The following is a 21,128-nucleotide window of genomic DNA, read 5'->3' as shown; positions in this document are numbered from 1 at the left end:
AACATTTTAGCCTATACCAATAAAATCTTAATAAAATTTCTTAATTGGTCGGAAAATAAAACATGGAATAATAAATAAATTGAACATAAACTTAATAGTAAAAGATTTGTAATTTAGTTAGTTCAGAACATTCACATTTGCATCCATGTTTCAAGTTCAACTCTTTTTCTTTCCAAAAAGGCTTGCCTTGTTTCTTTCAATGCGATTTCGAACTGTTTCAAGCTGATTATAGCCCTAATTTGCTTTAGTAATATTTTATCTTTTTTTGTTTTTTATAATTTTACGTTATATCTCTACAAATTATGTGAGTAAGCCAAAAACGTTATATATTAGAGATATAGCTCTTATATTTACAATTATTTAATACAATTACCGTCTTAATAATAGTTAGTATAAATCGTTTTTCCCAGGTAGGAAAATCGTACTTAAAAATTGTCCATCGATAAACCCCACGAGTAGCCAGCGGTAACTCAGTAGCAACTCGCAACTCAGTCTTCCTCTCCAAAACCCCCAAAACCCCGAAACCAAAATGCGGCGCGCCATAGACGCCCACCTCAAGGCGGCGCGTCTCTTTCCCTCCTTATCATACTTCTTTTCTTCCTCCTCACCGTCTACGCCTCGCGTCACCGTCAGTGCAATCCTAACCCTAGCTCATCCCCACGCTCCTTCCATTTCCAAAACGCTGAACCTCCACTCGATCACAATTTCCTCCTGCTCTTCGATTCTCATAAACCACGGCATCGCCTCCAATTTTGGCCTCGCCGTTGTGCGCTGCGTTTCGTCGGTCTCGCATGCCGATACATTGGAGTGGAACGAGCCGGTTTCGTGCTCGGAGGTCGGCGATGGCCACAAAGCCCCTGTGGACGAAGACTCCAAGCCCTCGATTCCTGTCCGAGCATACTTCTTCTCCACCAGGTTCTGTTTTCGGATCTTCCATGTTTTTGAACTTTTTGTTTCGAAATTGTCCCAGATGTTTGGGAATGAAAAGGCAGAGGATTTCACTAGTTTAGTGTTCATATTGTTTAGGATTAGAGTGTGAATTCTGTGATTCTACTTGGTTTTTATAATTTGCAAGTATCTTTGTGAAATGTAGTGTGGATTTAAGAAGTTTGGTAGAGCAGAACAGGCTGAATTTCATCCCACCTACATCGCGAATGACTAATTATGTTGTTTTTAAGTTCGGGGAGCTTTCCGATTCCAACGATGTAAGTTTGCTGCATTTTTCTTTGATTTCCAGTGATTTCGGCTCTGATTTGGTTTCTTTTCTTAACAAAGAAAGGGATAATGAGACCCTTTCTACAGATGGGATAATCTTGTACCTTTTACCGCTTCCTGCATTTTACCTACATTTTCTGTATTTGCCCAAAAAATGATACTATAAGTTGAATGCAGTTTCTATGTTTCAGGGTTTGGGCCTTAGTTTAAGTGGGAGTGACTGTTGCTACATGGTAGTCTTTCAGTATGGCTCCATTGTCTTGTTCAATGTCCGTGAGAAAGATATTGATGGGTATTTGAAAATTGTGGAAAAACACGCATCAGGATCGCTGCCTGAAATGAGAAAGGATGGTGAGACTGTATAAACAAAATTATATCTTTTCAGAGAAGAAGTTTATGAATTCTGCATTATCTGATTCATTTCATTAATCTTTCTATTCTGTACACAGACATTCCATATTGTGTTATAGTTAAGAAATTTTTTTATTGACTGAGTATTCATGCTGAGCTCAATTGTTTTTGTTTTATATTTCTTGGTCGATCAATATTGTTGGACTAAAAATTTTTAACGTTGCAAAGTAAAATTTTCTGTTTTCTGCTTCATTATTGCTGCTCCAATGGTTGTGGATTACAATTTTTGGGATACTTTTCACATCTGAACTTTTATTTTGTTATGAAATCAGAGTATGAGGTGAGAGAGAACCCCACTTTGCACACATGGATGGAAGGGGGATTAGATTACATAATGTTGCAGTACTTGAATGTTGATGGAATCCGTACTATTGGTAGTGTTCTAGGTCAAAGTATTGCGCTTGATTACTATGTGCGCCAGGTATATCTGCTGTGCATAATCTTGGGAACTTCAACTTTGTGAAAACGTAACTTGATGATTCATCTCAGAACTCTGTTTCTTCTTTTAGGTTGATGGAATGGTTGCGGAGTTTACAGACATTAATCGTGAAATGGAAACCACTGGGAAGTTTAAAATGAAGAGGAAGAAACTGTTTCAGTTAGTGGGAAAGGCAAATTCTAATCTTGCTGATGTGATTCTTAAGCTCGGACTTTTTGAGAGGTAATAATTTTAAATCCATACTGCGGTTATCAATCTGAAATTTGGTTTTGGATAACAGTGATCCTGCATAAGACGGGCATAATGTTATCTGCATGTATGATTATGATTGACAGGAAAAGTAATGAATCAGAAGACAAAAAAACCCTTTCTGCTATTATTTTTCACCCATCTCAAAAGGTTTTAGTTTCTTTGACATGTTTAATCCAACTAATGAAAAATCGATTGACTTTACAGATCGGATATTGCCTGGAAGGATGCCAAATATGCTCAGATATGGGAATATCTCAGGGATGAATTTGAGTTGACTCAGAGATTTGCAAGTCTTGATTTTAAGTTGAAGTTTGTGGAGGTACACGAAACAAATTATTCTCAATACTGGTTTACCAAATCTGGTGAACTAGTTTTCAACTGCTGTGGATGTTGTGCTGACATTTTGTTTTCTTCGTTGCAGCACAATATTCGTTTTCTTCAGGAAATTCTCCAAAACAGGAAGTCAGATTTCTTGGAATGGCTCATCATTGCGTTAATAGGTGCTGAAATTCTTCTCTCCCTTTACGACATTGTCCACAGGTCGGCACTTGCTTCGCTTTAGCCCCACGATCGATGATGCACGAAGTCGAATGTGCCCTTATACAATGTCCTGGTCACTGTATATCTTACAGCCCCCCTCAAATTTGTTGCTTTCTGCTTACACTTCTCTTACCATTTGAATTGTGTAATTATGACTTGAATTGATCTTATGATCTGATAAATAAATCATAGATTTTGTATTGCTGTTTTCCTCATGTCAGTTGGCATCCACAATCCAAGTTCTATACAATGTTGAATTTATCGAAACCTTAAGTCATGGGAAAACATAATAATTCAAAACTACAAAGCGTATCGTCGTTTCACTATTTATCAAAAAGCAAAAAAAATCAATTTCGCTGTGTCGCACGCATCGGGAAATTTAGCACGAGTAGCCAAAGCAACCGAGATTTTGACACCGGCAGATGCTCGAGGAACCCCTCGAGCACTGAACCGATTTTCTCCTTCCCGCTCGGGTGTCGGGAATGAAGAATGATTTCTTGCAAGCTCCTTCCGTGTTCAAGCAAAAACCTTGCAAACTTAATCACATTCTCATTGATTCTATGTGAGTAATCATGAATATTCACTACCTTCAAGTGACATAGGAAGTGACTCAAAATTTGAGCTTGACTTTCCCAGAATTGCTCTTCAGTGCAACCGGCATCGTCCAGCAAAATGTTGTGCCATGTCTGAATTCAAAATTTGAACGATATTGATAGTAAAGATATAAACTGAACTATAAATCGATCGACGAACAAAACTAGAGTGCGGAAACTTACCGGTAAATAAGTTTCGAGATATGCGTTCATTGTGTAAATACTCAGAGTATGTAGTTTGGGAGAGCTCTTGAATAGGCATGTCAAACCTGGGATGACATCTTTGTTGAAAACCCTAATAAAAATTTGCAATGTCTTAAGGTTCATGAATGAGTACGGTAGACCGCCTTTAAAATAAATATCCGATAGAATCTGCATAAATAAACAACCGATCGATTGTAATTAATGACCAAAACAAAAACGCTAAATAACTTATATAATACATCATCATGAGCGATTCCAAGCCATTAAGGCTCTCCGCTTTGCGAGGATCGAAGGCAGGAGGGTGTTTATCGTAAGCGGCCTTATTCTTGCTATACAAAGAGGCTACAAATTATCATTTTGAATGTAGGTTATGGGTTAAAAAAGCATTACAAAGAGACAAAGCTTGAATCCATAGAAGTCAAATGTAGACATAAGATAAAAACAGATGAAAAGTTGTTTAACCATACATGGATGTTTCATATAGGCAGTGATGATTTCAGTTCAACACACCATTTTTTACTTTAAGCACACCCTTTTAGTTTTGACTGTGTTGATTTTCCTTTAACTGTTCAATCTAAACGGGTACAAAACTAAAGTGTGTGTATGAGGTGAGAAAATGTGTGTTAAATTATTTAGCTTTCATATATAATTATGGGTGTCTGACTTAATGAACGCGGTCCCCCATATTTGCTTCTCTCTAAATATGAGTAAGTGTAATAGTGTATAATTAGAAAAGTTCAAAATTTTCCAAATATCTTATAGGATAGTGAGTCTCTCTGAAATTTTCCAAATATCTCTGAAATTTCCAAACAATATTTTGCAAGTCTCTCTCAAAACGTTTATGGATTGGAGGAGGAAATCTACCGAGTAGTAATGCATTTTGTTTTCTGAAAAATACAAAACAATGCATGTTTGATGTCATGAGATCAGTTCACTACTTATAGATGAACTGCACAGCACCTCTTAGTAAACAAGAAAACATGCATAAATTTTGGAAAACTAACCCGGAGATAGCTATCATAAATGCAAAGCTTCTGAACCTGCGAAGATCCGCAAAGAAGATTGATTGTTGGCTTCACCATGGTCACATCGACTACTTTACTGAAACAAGCCAGGTGACATGCTCTCAGGATGGGAAAGCTCGGAGCAAAACTTTCCTCCGTACAGTAGTTATGTTGCCACCAGAAAGTTTTCAGATTCAGGGCAAAAATTTTGACCCGATTTCCATTAACCATTACTTCAAAACAGTGTGTGATTTCCAAATTCTCTAGTCTCATTCCGGAGATGTCCAGGCTGCTAAGAAACATCCTGATAATGTGTACATCTTTGATGTTTGGACAAGTAATTTTGAGATGAGTGATGCCTTTACAATTTGTAATACTTAATTTCTCAAGAGAAGGTAAAGAAGAAGCAGAAAATAAATCCAGCTCCAAAGCACTATCCAAAAACTCCACACGAGTTAGAGACAATGTGTGAAGTTGGTGCAGACCACTTTTAGCCACAGCATTAGAAGATAATAAAAGACCAAAGTGTGGTTTTGGAATTGATGGCGAATAATATGGATTTTTATAGGTGGCTAATGTGAGGCTCCTCAATGAATCACACTTAAACAAACTAGGCAAACCGAATGCGTCGCCGGAAAAATACTTGTCAGTTAAGGAGACATCAAGTGCAAGTTCTTCAACCCTATACTTCACCACCCGATCAATACAAGAATACAAACAAGAAGAACTCAGATATCCTTTAACCCTAAAAACCTTTAAATTGGAGTTTTCATGGCGGTGTCTCAGTACTTTGCTTATGAATTCCACTGCTCCACCTTTTACATCGGAGAAGTCTAGGATAGGAAGGGAAGCCCATAAATGATTCCATTGTCTAGACAAAACACTGGTTTGTGCAGTGGATCCGACAGGTAGAAGGGAGAGTATGTGATGCAATATATCATCCGGAAGACTACTGATTCGGTTGCGACTGCTTCCTTCAGTGTGTAACTCTACTTCCTCGGAAAGCCTTCCCCCTTTAGCTCTTGCTTCCATGGTTTTGGATAAAGAAATTGTCTTCTTTGAAGATTAACCACAACAACAACAAAGCCTTTTCCCACTAAGTGGGGTCGGCTATATGAATCCTAGAACGCCATTGCGCTCGGTTTTGTGTCATCTCCTCCGTTAGATCCAAGTACTCAAGTCTTTTCTTAGGGTCTCTTCCAAAGTTTTCCTAGGTCTTCCTCTACCCCTTCGGCCCTGAACCTCTGTCCCATAGTCACATTTTTGAACCGGAACGTCAGTAGGCCTTCTTTGCACATGTCCAAACCACCGGAACCGATTTTCTCTCATATTTCCTTCAATTTTGGCTACTCCTACTTTACCTCGGATATCCTCATTCCCAATCTTATCCTTTCTCGTGTGCCCATACATCCCATGAAGCATCCTCATCTCCGCTACACCCATTTTGTGTACGTGTTGATGCTTCACCGCCCAACATTCTGTGCCATAAAAACATCGCTGGCCTTATTGCCGTCCTATAAAATTTTCCCTTGAGCTTCAGTGGCCTACGACGGTTACACAACACGCCGGATGCACTCTTACACTTCATCCATCCAGCTTGTATTCTATGGTTGAGATCTCCATCTAATTCTCCGTTCTCTTGCAAGATAGATCCTAGGTAGCGAAAACGGTCACTTTTTGTGATCTTCGCTAGATTGCTCCGGTCATTAGTGTGGATAAGTATATAAATGGATAGAGATAGGAAAGCAATCACAAGATGTACGTGGTTCACCCAGATTGGCTACGTCCACGGAATAGAGGAGTTCTCATTAATTGTGAAGGGTTTACACAAGTACATAGGTTCAAGCTCTCCTTTAGCGAGTACAAGTGAATGATTTAGTACAAATGACATTAGGAAATATTGTGGGAGAATGATCTCGTAACCACGAAACTTCTAAGTACTGGAGTGTGGTATCGTCTTGACTTTCCTTATCTGTCTCATAGGTAGATATGGCATCTTCTCTGGAAGTACTCTTCCTCCATCCAGGGGTGGTATCTGTAACTGGTGGAGATGCACAAGGTAATGTATCAATGTCACTTGAAGCTTACTTGTAGTTTCAGGCTTGGTTAAGCGCGATACAAACCATGTAGTAGGAGTCCCCCAAGTCGCCGAGCTAGGGGATCTGCTGAAAGAGGTGACAGACAAGGTAAGCAATCAGAGCTCCGGCTGATTGTTCACATTCTCCCTATCTTGCAGGCAGCATGAAGGATAAAGAGAAGAAAAATGAGAAGAGATGATATGGGATACTTTTGCTTTTGAAGAAGTAACTTTCCACATGCTTATTCTTGAACTGGGCTGGAGGGTTTTCTGGTTTCCTCCAGAGATAAGGCCGACTGAAGAATTTGAGGGTCAAAACAAGTCCATCAAATCTAGAGTACGTTCGACCCTGCTGATATGAGATACTTTTGCTTTTGACAGAGTAATGGATGTATCGGCACATGTGCTGTTACGCTTGTCTCCACATGCTTCCTTGTATCCTTCTCACTTGCCCTATCTGTTCCTCAGGCAGATGCGGGATCTTCCCTGGAAGCATAAGATGTTGAAGATGAGTACTCGAGAGCAATGCCAGGTAAGTAATCAGGTAAGGGGTTCCAGGCAGTCAGTTCCTGGCTGGAAGCTTGATTCCAAGTGCTGACTGATTGCTCTCTTTCTCATTGTCTTGCAGGTAAGAACAAGACCAAAGGAAAAGACAGGGAAAAAGCATGATATGGGATACTCTTGCTTTTAACCCTGATGATATGAGATATTCTTGCTCTAGTATAGCTTGTTTACAGAGGTATTATCGGGGGGAAAGAAAGCTGAATATTTCGAAAGGCTTCGTTGGGAGTGCCCTCTCAGATAAGAGGAAGGGTTGAGCATTTTTGCAGGTCTGCATGTCCGTTGGGGATGGAGGTCGACATATATAGGAGTCTCCCTAACATCAAGTAATAATGCTATTCCTTTACCCTGCTTGGTCATAGCACGGTAGTGGGAGCTGCCAGCTTCACAAGTTTTAACTCTGTCAGAGCACTTTGAAAAAGTGGTCTGTGGTATCTGGAAAGCTGATGTTGCGTGTGAAGATTACAGACAAACTTTATCCAAGGAGATCCAGCTCTTGAAGTTGGGAAAGTGGTGCCTCTTCGGTTTTCGAACAAGCAATCCTGTCGGGGATCTGGCTCTCGAGATTCGGAGAACGATGCCTCTTCGATTTTTGAGAAAGCAATCCTACTGGCGGTCTGACTCTCGAGATTCGGAGAGCGGTGTCTTCGATTTTTGAGAAAGTAATCATGTTGGGAGTCTGGCTCTTGAGATTCGGAGGGCGGTGCCTCTTCGATTTTGGAGCAAGCAATCTTGTTGGGAGTGTTTTCTCGAATGTCAGTAAAGGTTGGGCATGTTTGCTAGTCTACCTTGCCACGAAGCACAGAGGTTGACACACAGGGACTTTCCAATTATCCAGCAATGGTACTGTTCCTTTACCCTCTCTTCGATTTTTAAGAAAGTAGTCATGTTGGGAGTCTGGCTCTCGAGATTCGGGGGACGGTGCCTCTTCGATTTTGGAGCAAGCAATCTTATTGGGAGTGTTTTCTCGAATGTGAGTAAAGGTTGGGCATGTTTGCTAGTCTACCTTGCCACGAAGCACAGAGGTTGACACACAGGGACTTTCCAATTATCCAGCAGTGGTACTGTTCCTTTACCCTTGTGGGTAATAATATGGTAGCTAGACCTTCAAAATTTATGGGTCTAAACTTTGTTAGTGCTGTTTCTTTGCTATTCTTTTACCCTTCTTGGTCAGAGCGATGTAGTGGGAGCTGCAAGCTTCACGTGCTCAACTTTGGCAGAGAACTTTGGCAAAGTTATCTGTGGTACCCATGAGCTATTGTTGCGTGTGGGAAGTGGGTGATTGAACAGTAAGATTCATGTGTTTTCTACTTCCCCAGAAGTCTTCGACAGAATGCCCATAATTTCCGCAAAGCTGAGTGTGCGTGTGACAGGTGCTGACAAGGCTGGAAAAGTAGGTGCCTCTTCGGTTTCTGAGATCGACCCTCGTGGTCTCTGGGGAGCCCAGCTTTTGAGAAAGCGAGCACCTCTTCGATTTCTGAGATCGGCCTTCATGGTCTTTGAGCAGCCCAACTTTTGAGAAAGCAAACGCCTCTTCGATTTCTGAGATCAACCCTCGTGATCTCTAAGCAGCCCAGCTTTTGAGAAAGCAAACGCCTCTTCGATTTCTGAGCAGGCGCCTCTTCGATTTCTGAAGCTCCGTCGAGTGCAGATTTTTATAGGGGCTGGCATTAAGTTCCAAAGCACACTTGAATCTCCACCAGTAGAAGCTTCATTCTTGTACTTCTAAGATCTTGATTTGTTCGACCTCTTCTCTCTTCAACACCTTTGAAAATGTCTGGCCCCTCCGACCGTCGTTTTGACTTGAACCTTGTTGAAGAGGCAGCCCCGCCTTCTCCAGACAACATATGGCGCCCATCCTTCGTCTCCCCTACTGGTCCTCTTACCGTTGGGGATTCCGTGATGAAGAATGATATGACCGCTGAGGTGGTGGCCAGGAACCTTCTCACTCCCAAAGATAACAGACTACTTTCCAAACGGACTGATGAGTTAGCTGTTAAGGATTTGCTGGCTCTTAGTGTTCAGTGTGCAGGTTCTGTGTCTAATATGGCCCAACGCCTATTTGCTCGAACCCGCCAAGTTGAATCATTGGCGGCTGAAGTGATGAGTCTCAAACAGGAGATTAGAGGGCTCAAGCATGAGAATAAACAGTTGCACCGGCTCGCACATGACTATGCTACAAATATGAAGAGGAAGCTTGACCAGATGAAGGAAACTGATGGTCAGGTTTTACTTGATCATCAGAGATTTGTGGGTTTGTTCCAAAGGCATTTATTGCCTTCGTCTTCTGGGGCTATACCGCGTAATGAAGCTCCGAATGATCAACCTCTGATGCCTCCTCCTTCTAGGGTTCTGTCCAGTACTGAGGCTCCAAATGATCCCCCTCCGGTGCCTTCTCTTTCTGGGGCTCTACCGACTGCTGAGACTTCTCCTAAGCAACCTTTGTGAAGGCTCACTCTTGTGTGTTTATTTTGACTCATGTATATGTACATATTTGTAGCTTATCGGGGATATCAATAAATAAGCTTTCCTTCATTTCAACGTATTGTGTTAAATACACCAAAGCCTTCTTCGCTAAGTTCTTTTAATTTTCTTTTGTTGAAGCTTGTATGTTGAAGCTTTCTGAGTGGAGCATATAGGTTGGGGTAGTGTTCCCTTAATTTCCCGAGTGAGGAAAACTTCTCGGTTGGAGACTTGGAAAATCCAAGTCACTGAGTGGGATCGGCTATATGAATCTTAGAACGCCATTGTGCTCGATCCTGAGTCATGTCCTTTGTTAGATCCAAGTACTCTAAGTCTTTTCTTAGAGTCTCTTCCAAAGTTTTCCTAGGTCTTCCTCTACCCCTTCGGCCCTGAACCTCTGTCCCATAGTCGCATCTTCTAATCGGAGCGTCAGTAGGCCTTCTTTGCACATGTCCAAACCACCGTAACCGATTTTCTCTCATCTTTCCTTCAATTTCGGCTACTCCTACTTTACCCCGGATATCCTCATTCCTAATCTTATCCTTTCTCGTGTGCCCACACATCCAACGAAGCATCCTCATCTCCGCTACACCCATTTTGTGTACGTGTTGATATTTCACCGCCCAACATTCTGTGCCATACAGCATCGCCGGCCTTATTGCCGTCCTATAAAATTTTCCCTTGAGCTTCAGTGGCATACGACGGTCACACAACACGCCGGATGCACTCTTCCACTTCATCCATCCAGCTTGTATTCTGTGGTTGAGATCTCCATCTAATTCTCCGTTCTTTTGCAAGATAGATCCTAGGTAACGAAAACGGTCGCTCTTTGGTATTTCTTGATCTCCGATCCTCACCCCTAACTCGTTTTGGCCTCCATTTGCACTGAACTTGCACTCCATATATTCTGTCTTTGATCGGCTTAGGCGAAGACCTTTAGATTCCAACACTTCTCTCCAAAGGTTAAGCTTTGCATTTACCCCTTCCTGAGTTTCATCTATCAACACTATATCGTCTGCGAAAAGCATACACCAAGGAATATCATCTTGAATATGTCCTGTTAACTCATCCATTACCAACGCAAAAAGGTAAGGACTTAAGGATGAGCCTTGATGTAATCCTACAGTTATGGGAAAGCTTTCGGTTTGTCCTTCATGAGTTCTTACGGCAGTCTTTGCTCCTTCATACATATCCTTTATAGCTTGGATATATGCTACTCGTACTCCTTTCTTCTCTAAAATCCTCCAAAGAATGTCTCTTGGGACCCTATCATACGCTTTTTCCAAATCTATAAAGACCATGTGTAAATCCTTTTTCCCATCTCTATATCTTTCCATCAATCTTCGTAAGAGATAGATTGCCTCCATGGTTGAGCGTCCTGGCATGAACCCGAATCGGTTGTCCGAAACCCGTGTCTCTTGCCTCAATCTATGCTCAATGACTCTCTCCCAGAGCTTCATTGTATGACTCATTAGCTTAATACCCCTATAGTTCATGCAATTTTGTACGTCGCCCTTATTCTTGTAGATAGGCACCAAAGTGCTCGTTCGCCACTCATTTGGCATCTTCTTCGTTTTCAAAATCCTATTGAAAAGGTCAGTGAGCCATGTTATACCTGTCTCTCCCAAAAGTTTCCACACTTCGATTGGTATATTGTCTGGGCCTATTGCTTTTTTATGCTTCATCTTCTTCAAAGCTACAACCACTTCTTCCTTCCGGATTCGACGATAAAAAGAGTAGTTTCTACACTCTTCTGAGTTACTCAACTCCCCTAAAGAAGCACTCATTTCATGTCCTTCATTGAAAAGATTATGAAAATAACCTCTCCATCTGTCTTTAACCGCGTTCTCTGTAGCAAGAACCTTTCCATCCTCATCCTTGATGCACCTCACTTGGTTTAGGTCCATTGTCTTCTTTTCCCTTGCTCTAGATAGTTTATAGATATCCAACTCTCCTTCTTTGGTATCTAGTCGTTTATACATATCGTCGTAAGCCGCTAACTTAGCTTCTCTGACAGCTTTCTTCGCCTCTTGCTTCGCTTTTCTATACCTTTCACCATTTTCATCGGTCCTCTCCTTGTATAAGGCTTTACAACATTCCTTCTTAGCCTTCACCTTTGTTTGTACCTCCTCATTCCACCACCAAGATTCCTTTTGGTGTGGGGCAAAGCCCTTGGACTCTCCTAATACCTCTTTTGCTACTTTTCAGATACAACTAGCCATGGAATCCCACATTTGGCTAGCTTCCCCCTCTCTATCCCACACACATTGGGTGATTACATTCTCTTTGAAAATGACTTGTTTTTCTTCTTTTAGATTCCACCATCTAGTCCTGGGGCACTTCCAAGTCTTGTTCTTTTGTCTTACTCTTTTGATATGTACATCCATCACCAACAAGCGATGTTGATTAGCCACGCTCTCTCCTGGTATAACTTTGCAATCCTTACAAGTTATACGATCCCCTTTCCTCATTAGAAGAAAATCTATTTGTGTTTTTGACGACCCACTCTTGTAGGTGATCACATGTTCTTCTCTCTTCTTAAAGAAGGTGTTGGCTAAGAAGAGATCATATGCCATTGCAAAATCCAAGATAGCTTCCCCATCCTCGTTTCTCTCCCCAAAACCATGGCCACCATGAAAACCTCCATAGTTGCCTGTCTCCCTGCCCACGTGTCCATTTAAATCTCCTCCTATAAATAACTTCTCCGTCTGAGCAATTCCTTGCACCAAGTCTCCAAGATCTTCCCAAAATTTCTCCTTCGAACTCGTATCCAACCCTACTTGAGGTGCGTACGCACTAATCACATTGATAAGTTCTTGTCCTATTACAATCTTGATTGCCATGATTCTATCTCCTACCCTCTTGACATCTACAACATCTTGTACCAAGGTCTTGTCCACGATGATGCCAACACCGTTTCTCGTTCTATTTGTGCCCGAATACCAAAGTTTAAACCCTGAGTTTTCTAGATCCTTTGCCTTACTAACAACCCACTTAGTTTCTTGTAGGCACATAATATTTATCCTTCTCCTCACCATAACTTCCACTACTTCCATAGATTTTCCCGTTAAGGTTCCTATATTCCACGTTCCTAAACGCATTTTGCTCCCTTGAACTCTACCCTTCTGTCCTAGCTTCTTCACCCTCCCCGTCTAATAGGATCAAAGTACTTCTTTTGTGTGTCACGGGTAAAGTTGATAGGAGCATATGCTCCCAAACAACTTTGAGTGGAGTCGTTCGAAAAGAAGTTTCTATGACCCCCTTGCTCATTTAACACTGCATCCGGGTGCCGATGGAGATACAGCGACCCTTGCTCACTTATCACTGTGCTCGGGCCACACAGCGCGCCACTTACGGGTGACGCCCTAGCTTTAGCGCGATTTTGTTCTGGATTCATTTTCATAAGGATTCGACGTGATCATGGAGTGCCGGCTGTCGACTACCTGACGCTCTCCCCCTCCTCCTTTATCCGGGCTTGGGACCGGCCATGTAAGACATAGGCGGAGTTTCTTTGAAGATTAACCGATTGGGGAAAATTTTTTCTGTGAGGAGGAAGCGAAAAAGGTTAGGTTAGGGTTTAGACCTACTTTGCCGTTTACTCTCCACGTTTTCTTATTTATGTTATTAATATTTAAATAACAGTAAACAAGTCAATCCTAGTTGAACAAGGAAAGCTCCCAATCCAAATTCACAAGGATATTTGCCCTAAAATAAAAAATAACGAAGGATAAGAAAACCTATATCCTTACTACTATGTTCCTCCGAAAGACTATAATAAAAATATAACCCTGAAAATAAAACATGACCGCCTAATTTGCTCAACTACAAATTACTTTCCAGCACTTTCCTCAAACTATTGGAACATGGATATCACATATGTCGAGCTTGACAAGTCGTAACTCGACATCCACCCATACCAAACACTAGGAATCAACGATAACCATCCTGATGATAGTAACAATCGAGGTTTCTTAGCTCATCGTGTCAAAGATTATTTCAAATTAAGTGAGATGTTAAAACGTGACTAGGAATATTGTAGTATTCGACATATCTATCTTGAGATGAATTTTGTCGGTGGTGAACTGGCCAACCCGTCTCTCTTTTACTTCCGGTCTATTTTGAGCAAGCTCTTTCTTGTAAGCAAATACTTTTGGCTTATACTACTTGGGTATCTCGACCTCGTGACATTATTTTGTAATTCCCCTTCTTTTCCAATTTAATTTGTTGCTTCTTACTCTTCTCATACCAGTATTATTTTATATGATTAGAGTTATCTTATAATCTGATATGTGTAATTCCTATATCAATTGCTACAAGAAAAATTTATTGAATTATGTAAGAAAAATAAACCGTTATGTGCATTCAGTAATGCTTTGTAAACGATACATCGTCAGTGACAAAATAAAGTGCTTCCAACTTGTTGATTTCTAGTTCAAAATGGTTGTTTGTATATTCATTCATGTGTAACAATTACAAGTGAGGGCTCTATATAGAGAGACCGAGCAAACCTAGTAGCTAAAGACAAAAGACAACTATAAGCCACTAATATGGGCCACTAGTTAAACCAACTAAACTAGATACAAGTTTCAAGGTAAATCATGAATACCAAAACTATATAGAAAGAAGCATGGAGCAGCTACAACACAATATGGGAAGGATGAAGCTGCAAATGCAGCTTTATCTCATTCACCAAATGACACAAGGATGCACAGTGGCGACTGCAACTCACATGTGAGTAGATGAAGTTGCAGATGCAACTTGTACCTTGACCATTGACGACTTCTTTCAACACGCCCCCTCAAGCTGGATCAAGAGGGTTGGTTGATCTAAGCTTGCAAAGTAACCTTTGAAACTGAGTAGACTCTAGGGTTTTTGTGAAAATATCTACCAGTTGGTCATTACTTCGAGTAAAGATAGTTTTGATCACTTTGGCTTGAACTTGGGCACGGATGTAGTGGCAATCCACTTCAATGTGTTTTGTTCTTTCGTGAAACACAGGATTTGATGCGATGTGCATGGCAGCTTGGTTATCACAGTGCAAATACATCAATTGAGTGCTTAAAAAAACCAAGGTCTACAAGGAGACTTTTTAACCAAATAAGCTCACAAGCAGTGGATGCCATCGCACGGTACTTAGCTTCGGCACTTAACCTAGCTATCACAGCTTGCTTCTTGCTCTTCCATATAACAAGGTTGCCCCTAACGAAGCTGCAAAAGCCTGTGGTAGATTTGTGATCAAGGGCATTACCTCCCCAATTAACATCGGTGTAGCCCATAATGTGAGTTGAATCATTTTTCTTCATGAGAATGCTTTTCCCACAAAGCATTTGAGGTACCTGAGAAGTCTTTTGACAATTTCCCAATGAATTAAGGTAAGAGAATGCATGAACTAACTAATGAGATTCACTACATAAGCAATGTCTAGTCTCGTAATAGTAAGATAAATGAGTTTCCCAGCTAATCTTTGATAGGTGCTGAGATCAGTTAAAGGTTCTCATTCAACATCTAACTTGAGCTTGCTGACTAGAGGAGTACGAGCAGGTTTGGAGTTCATCATTTTTGCCTCATCGAGAAGATCCGACACATATTTTCTTTGATTTAAAAACAGACCCTTATTAAAAGTAGCCATCTCAATCCCAAGAAAATATTTGAGAACTCCCAAATCTTTGATTGCAAATTTGTGGTGAAGAGATTGTGGTGAAAAGATTGCTTGACATCATTAAGTTCATCAATTTAGTCTCCTATAATGATCAAATCATCAACATATATAAGTACCATGAGTTTACTACCTGAACCAATTCGAACAAATAAGGAAGAATCAGCATGGCTTCTTTTGAATCATGTAGCTTGCAAAGCTGAGCTCAGTTTGGAGTACCATGCACGAGGAGATTGCTTGAGTCCATATATGGCTTTGTGAAGTTTGCAGACCATATTAGGTTCATTCTCTTGAGGATGTCCTGGTGGTAATCTCATGTATACCTCTTCTTCGAGGTCACCATGAAGAAAAGCATTCTTCACATCCATTTGGAACAAGGGCCATTCATGATTAACAGCCACATATAGTAGAACTCTCACAGTGTTCATCTTGGAAACAGTCCGGTTAAGGATATTCTTTTATGTAGACCAACTTGTTTATAATAACCAGATTTTACCACGGTAACATACATTTTAGTTTTTACAGTAAATTGGGTTTTCATTTTCGACTTTTATTGCCCATGTTAATTAGCACACTCTTACACTGCTTTGGTAATGTTCATCACAAGGACCCATAAATGCTTGTTATTTGTTGCAGCTTTACAGTACAATGAAAATGAAGTCTAAGATGTTTTCTCGTTATGTTTGTGCTACTAGGACAGCATGTCAAAGCAATATCTTCCCCTTTTAGGCCAACCAATTGCATTATACAGGTAACTGATTCACACTCTCTCAGTCAAACCACTTGGGGAACTTTTCTAATTTTAGGACACAACTTATCAAACCAACTACAATTCGTTTTTTTTTAATTAGCTGAATGTTTATCTGATTGATTATAATGATGAATAAGCACTTTTAGTTTGTAACTTTAGAAGGATTATAAAATGAATGAACCATTTGGACTATTTGGCTGCAAGACCCAGTTGCTTGTAGATGCCAAAAGTTCCTACCGACGATACCAAGTTTGAGATGGTGGATTATTGACTGAAACCTGACCTCTTTGGGTCTTTATATTTTTAGTTGCAATGGTCATTTTCAGATTCTCTTGTGTAAATGCGTAAAGTGCAATAAAGGGTGCATAAATCACTTTATATTACAATGAAAATGAAGTATAAGAGAAATTTAACTACATTTGAGATGTCACAGTGTACATAAATCACTTTATTTTCTTCGCTAAATTAATTTTTATGAATTTTATATATTTTATTTAGTTTTAGTAATTATTCTGATTTAGTTTATTTGTATGCACATATTTTTGTACATCACGTACAAAATTGTTTTGTGTTGTACGAAGTTAATACTACTTAACTTCGTACCCTTTGAAATTTAACAAAATTGTTTTGTGTTGTACGAAGTAATAACTGTGCATTCCTGAATGAGATAGGGTCCTTATCGGACAAATAAGGTGACAAGACAATAGTTGAAGTTGTTGTAATTCTTGTACTTTTATTGGGATTCCAGACAAAATGGACAGATGGTGGATACATAATCATAATAGATGTGTTGTTGAGTATTTGGATGGAATAGATGAGTTCGTTGAAAGTGCAAGTAGACACAACAACCTAGGTTCAACTCATGTTCGATGTCTGTGTAGGAGGTGTAACAACTCAATGTGGGAGACATTCGAGAATGTTCGATTTCATTTAGTAAGAAATGGGATGATTGAGACCTATACTACTTGGTATCATCATGGAGAACGATTAGAGCAAGCTTCATCTTCATACGTGACACGAGTTGAGACTGTTGAATCTAATGTGGATCCTAATGAACAAGTTATGAATATTCTAAATGACGTTTATCCATACGCCTCGAGCAACACCAATCAGGAAGGGGGAGATGACGGTCGTCCAACCATGGATAGTGAGGCATTCAAAAACTATGAAAAACTATTGAAAAATGCCAAGCAAGAATTATATCCGGGTTGTGAGAACTTTTCGGTGCTCACAGCAATTGTGGAGTTGATGCATGGCAAAATCAAGTTTCGTTTGTCAAACAAGTGTTTTGATTACTTTTTGGGAGTTATCAAGAGGATGCTTCCAATGGAGAATTGTTTACCTGAAGATCATAAAAGTGCCCAAAAAGTGTTGAAGGGTCTCGGATTTGGGTATGAAAAAATTCACGCATGTGTAAATAATTGTATATTGTTCTATAAGGAGAACAAACAGTTGGATAAATGCCATGTCTGCAATAAGCCGAGGTTTAAAATGACATCACAGAATAGAAAGACCAAGATTCCACAAAAAGTAATGTGTTATCTTCCATTGAAGCCTAGGTTGCAGCGATTGTACATGTCGATGCATACCGCAACCGACATGAGATGGCATAAAGAAAGACGAGTAAATGATGATGTTATGAGGCATCCTGTAGATGGAGAGGCATGGAAAGAATTCGATCAGATATACCCTAATTTTGCAGCTGACCCGCGCAATGTTAGATTGGGACTTGCCACCGATGGATTTAATCCGTTCGGGGTTTTAAACCAAATGCACAGCACTTGGCCGGTCGTCATGTTTCCTTATAATCTGCCACCTTGGAAGTGCATGAAAAAAGAATACATGATGTTGACTCTAATAATTGCCGAAGATCCAGGAAAGTCCATTGATGTTTATTTACTGCCGTTGGTTGATGAGCTAAAAGATTTATGGGAAAACGGTGTTCGTACATACGATAAATATATTGGGCAGATGTTCACCATGCAAGCGGCAGTGATGTGGATAGTAAATGATTTTCTAGCATATGCAATGGTTTCTGGGTGGATGACTAAGGGTTATTTGGCATGTCCAATATGCAAAGAGAATGTAACATCATCTTGGCATGCAAGAAAAGTTTGTTATCTTGGTCATCGTAGATGGCTCCCTTGGGACAACGAGTGGCGTTATAATGATAAAGCCTTCCACGACACAAAAGAGACTCAGCTAAGACCAAGAGAATGGTTCGGATATGAGATTTTGGATCAGTTAAACCGTTTAGAATTTGGTAATTTCAGCAAAGGGGTCAGTAACCCCAGACCAACCATACATCTGAACTGGACGCACAAGAGTATGTTATTTAAGCTCCCGTACTGGTCAAAGTTAAAATTGAGACACAACCTCGATGTTATGCATATTGAGAAAAATGTGTTTGATACTTTGGTCGGGACAATTCTAGACATTGAAAGAAAAACAAAAGACACGATGGAAGCTTGCCCCAATTTGGAACGAATAGGCATTAGGTCATCCTTGTGGATGAAGAATGTCGGTGGTACATTAAAGAAAGGCCATCCCTTTTTTACAGTTAAGCCGAATGGGAAGAAAGAGTTTTTCAACTTTATTTCTTCTGTAAAGTTTCTAGATGGGTATGCTTCCAATATATCGCGTTGCGTGAACGTGAAGGGGTGTAAATTTTCAAACATAAAGAGTCATGACTGTCATGTGATACTCCACCGCCTTCTTCCGGTTGGTATTCGACACTTATTGCCTCTAGATGTGGTTAAACCAATCGTGTTGTTGTCGAGATTTTTTTCGCAGTTGACTGCAAGGTGTTTGCGGAAGTTAGATGTTAAAAAATTGCAGGACGACATTGTGAACGTTTTATGCAAGTTCGAATAGATATTCCCCCCAGCTTTCTTTACAAGTATGATTCACGTGATGATTCACTTGCTAGATGAGGCATTGCTTGCCGGACCAGTGAACTGTCGATGGATGTATCCAATAGAAAGGTACTTAATTAAGCGTCTATATATATATATAACATATTCATGATCAACGAACGCTTTGAATAATTTGTAGCATACCTTTTACTTGTGCAGATATATTGGTGAGTTGAAAAAGTGTGTTCGAAACAATGCAAAGCCTGAAGGATCACTTGTGGAGGCATGGGTCGCATATAAGTCACTTACTTTTTGTGCAATGTATCTTGAAGATGTTGAGATAGCTTTCAATCGTCCTCAACGCAATAATGACGGTGGTGTTAGAAAAGAGAAACTGTCTGTTTTTGCCCAAATTGCGCAACCATTCGGCGATCCTGTAAAAGGTGAATCGTTTACCAAAAAAGACATGGAGGTAGCGCATTGGTTCATACTCAACAATTGTGATGATGCTTTGCCATACCTTGAAGAGCATGAACAATTGATGAAGCGGGAACATCCTTCACATTTATATGCCAAGAAGCACCGTGACTTGTTTCCTTCGTGGTTTCACGCACATGTAAGTTGTATGTGGTTTGAATTGAGCATATTTTCCAACTTGTTCATGCCCGTCTTTAAATTTGGTTACACTAACAGGTTAACTTTTTGTATATGTTATATTAGATGAACAAATTGAAGGAATTGAATTCACCTTCTTACGATGAAGAATTATATAACTTGGCGAGAGGACCGCTGCAAGTTGAATTGTTCTCGGGTTGTCATGTCAATGGGATCAAGTTCTTGGGGGCAACACGTGATGATAAGTTGTCTACTCAAAACAGTGGTGTCCATGTCCCAGGTGAGGGCGACAGTGAAGACATTGATTTTTATGGCAAACTAACTAATGTAGTACAATTGCTTTACAAAGATAGGTGTCAAGTGATATTGTTTAAGTGTGTTTGGTTTGATACAAACCCACATAACCTAATGAGTGTTAAGCGAGACCATGGTTTACTATCAGTAAACACTATGAGACGTTGGTACGATGAAGACCCATACATTTTGGCAACAATGGCAAAACAAATATTCTATCTAGACGACCCTAAAGCCGGCAATGGTTCGAAAGTTGTTCAGAAGATTGATCGAAGAGGGCTATATGATATTCCAGAAGTAGATCATGATGACAATGGTGACAATGTCGCTGACCAACAGTTATCATCTTCGATAGAAATTGGTGAAGAAACACTCCGGGATACTAATATTGTCCAAGAACCGTTTGACGTACCTGGAGTTCCCGAATTTGAAATATCAATTGATCTTGGTGATCTGCCTCAATACAAGGCACCGGAAGAGGAAAATAAATATGAAGACGAATAGGAATCCAGAAATGATAGTAGTGAGGATAGCGAGAGTTATTATTGTAGTTTGGATGAGGATTAATATAAACTTGTAAAGGAAAAAGCAGGGGGATAAGGGTTTAACACCGCTTCTCATCTACCCAACTTTAATATTCCCAACAAATCGTCTAATCGTCTCCATTCTTTGATCAGGTATTTCTAGATGTGATTTGTTTTTTTTTTTTTTTTGGCATTCAATACATTTGATTTGGATTTTTTTATAATTCAAAATGTATTATGTTTGTTTGTGATTGTTCGGCGGTTTACTTGTTTTTTTGTCTTGATTATGCATTGTAAATGTAATCGATTTTGCTTTTGTAAAGTCAATTTTTTGTGATTGATATGGTTTGTGTTTGTTGGTACAATGTTGCAGTTCCCATTGGTCTCTACGGGTTTCAGCATTATCTTTCCATGTTGGGTTTGATAATTCTAATTCCACTTGTCATAGTGCCGGCAATGGGTGGTACTTATGTGAGTCGTTATGCACATATATTTATTTTATGTTATGCTTTTGTTTACTGGAGGGTACAGTGTTGGATAGTTTGAACTGACTGGATTTAGAGTATGTAGGAGGATATTGCAAATGTTGTCTCCATAGTGCTTTTTGTTTCGGGAGTGACTGTAAGAATTCATGTGATACAGGGCCCGTCATTTGTTTACCTAGCTCCTGCATT

At 40.0% G+C, this 21,128-nt stretch overlaps 3 protein-coding genes across 3 annotated transcripts; 2 read left to right on the top strand and 1 right to left on the bottom strand.

The window, feature by feature from the left end:
• Window positions 1-404: 404 nt before the first annotated feature.
• LOC103417708 (protein RETARDED ROOT GROWTH-LIKE-like) lies at window positions 405-3,057 on the top strand. Its single transcript, XM_008355867.4, has 7 exons — window positions 405-915; window positions 1,094-1,205; window positions 1,407-1,566; window positions 1,899-2,047; window positions 2,136-2,287; window positions 2,522-2,636; window positions 2,739-3,057. Exons 1-7 carry the CDS (start codon window positions 530-532, stop codon window positions 2,877-2,879), a joined length of 1,215 nt encoding a protein of 404 aa, XP_008354089.2. The 5' UTR covers window positions 405-529; the 3' UTR covers window positions 2,880-3,057.
• Window positions 3,058-3,204: 147 nt separating this feature from the next.
• On the bottom strand, window positions 3,205-5,690 carry LOC103433159 (putative F-box/FBD/LRR-repeat protein At4g03220). Its single transcript, XM_008371400.2, has 2 exons — window positions 4,659-5,690; window positions 3,205-3,543 (listed from the first exon to the last, which is right to left on the bottom strand). The coding sequence occupies exons 1-2, from the start codon at window positions 5,688-5,690 to the stop codon at window positions 3,205-3,207; spliced, it is 1,371 nt and encodes a 456-aa protein (XP_008369622.2).
• An 11,229-nt stretch (window positions 5,691-16,919) lies between these two features.
• LOC139188997 (uncharacterized) lies at window positions 16,920-19,040 on the top strand. The gene has a single exon (XM_070807192.1). It carries the CDS (start codon window positions 16,920-16,922, stop codon window positions 19,038-19,040), a length of 2,121 nt encoding a protein of 706 aa, XP_070663293.1.
• Window positions 19,041-21,128: the final 2,088 nt, after the last annotated feature.

This window comes from Malus domestica, chromosome 01, assembly GCF_042453785.1.
Source record: "Malus domestica chromosome 01, GDT2T_hap1".
NCBI lineage: Eukaryota > Viridiplantae > Streptophyta > Magnoliopsida > Rosales > Rosaceae > Malus > Malus domestica.
This window is presented reverse-complemented; position numbering and strand designations above follow the sequence as displayed.

Coding starts and splice junctions, on each gene's coding strand:
- LOC139188997 (XM_070807192.1), top strand. CDS start 16,920: ATGGACAGATGGTGGATACATAATCATAATAGATGTGTTGTTGAGTAT.
- LOC103417708 (XM_008355867.4), top strand. CDS start 530: ATGCGGCGCGCCATAGACGCCCACCTCAAGGCGGCGCGTCTCTTTCCC. Junction 1,206..1,406: donor AGCTTTCCGATTCCAACGAT/GTAAGTTTGCTG, acceptor TCTATGTTTCAG/GGTTTGGGCCTTAGTTTAAG. Junction 2,637..2,738: donor TTAAGTTGAAGTTTGTGGAG/GTACACGAAACA, acceptor TCTTCGTTGCAG/CACAATATTCGTTTTCTTCA.
- LOC103433159 (XM_008371400.2), bottom strand. CDS start 5,690: ATGGAAGCAAGAGCTAAAGGGGGAAGGCTTTCCGAGGAAGTAGAGTTA. Junction 3,544..4,658: donor TTTATGATAGCTATCTCCGG/GTTAGTTTTCCA, acceptor TTTTGAATTCAG/ACATGGCACAACATTTTGCT.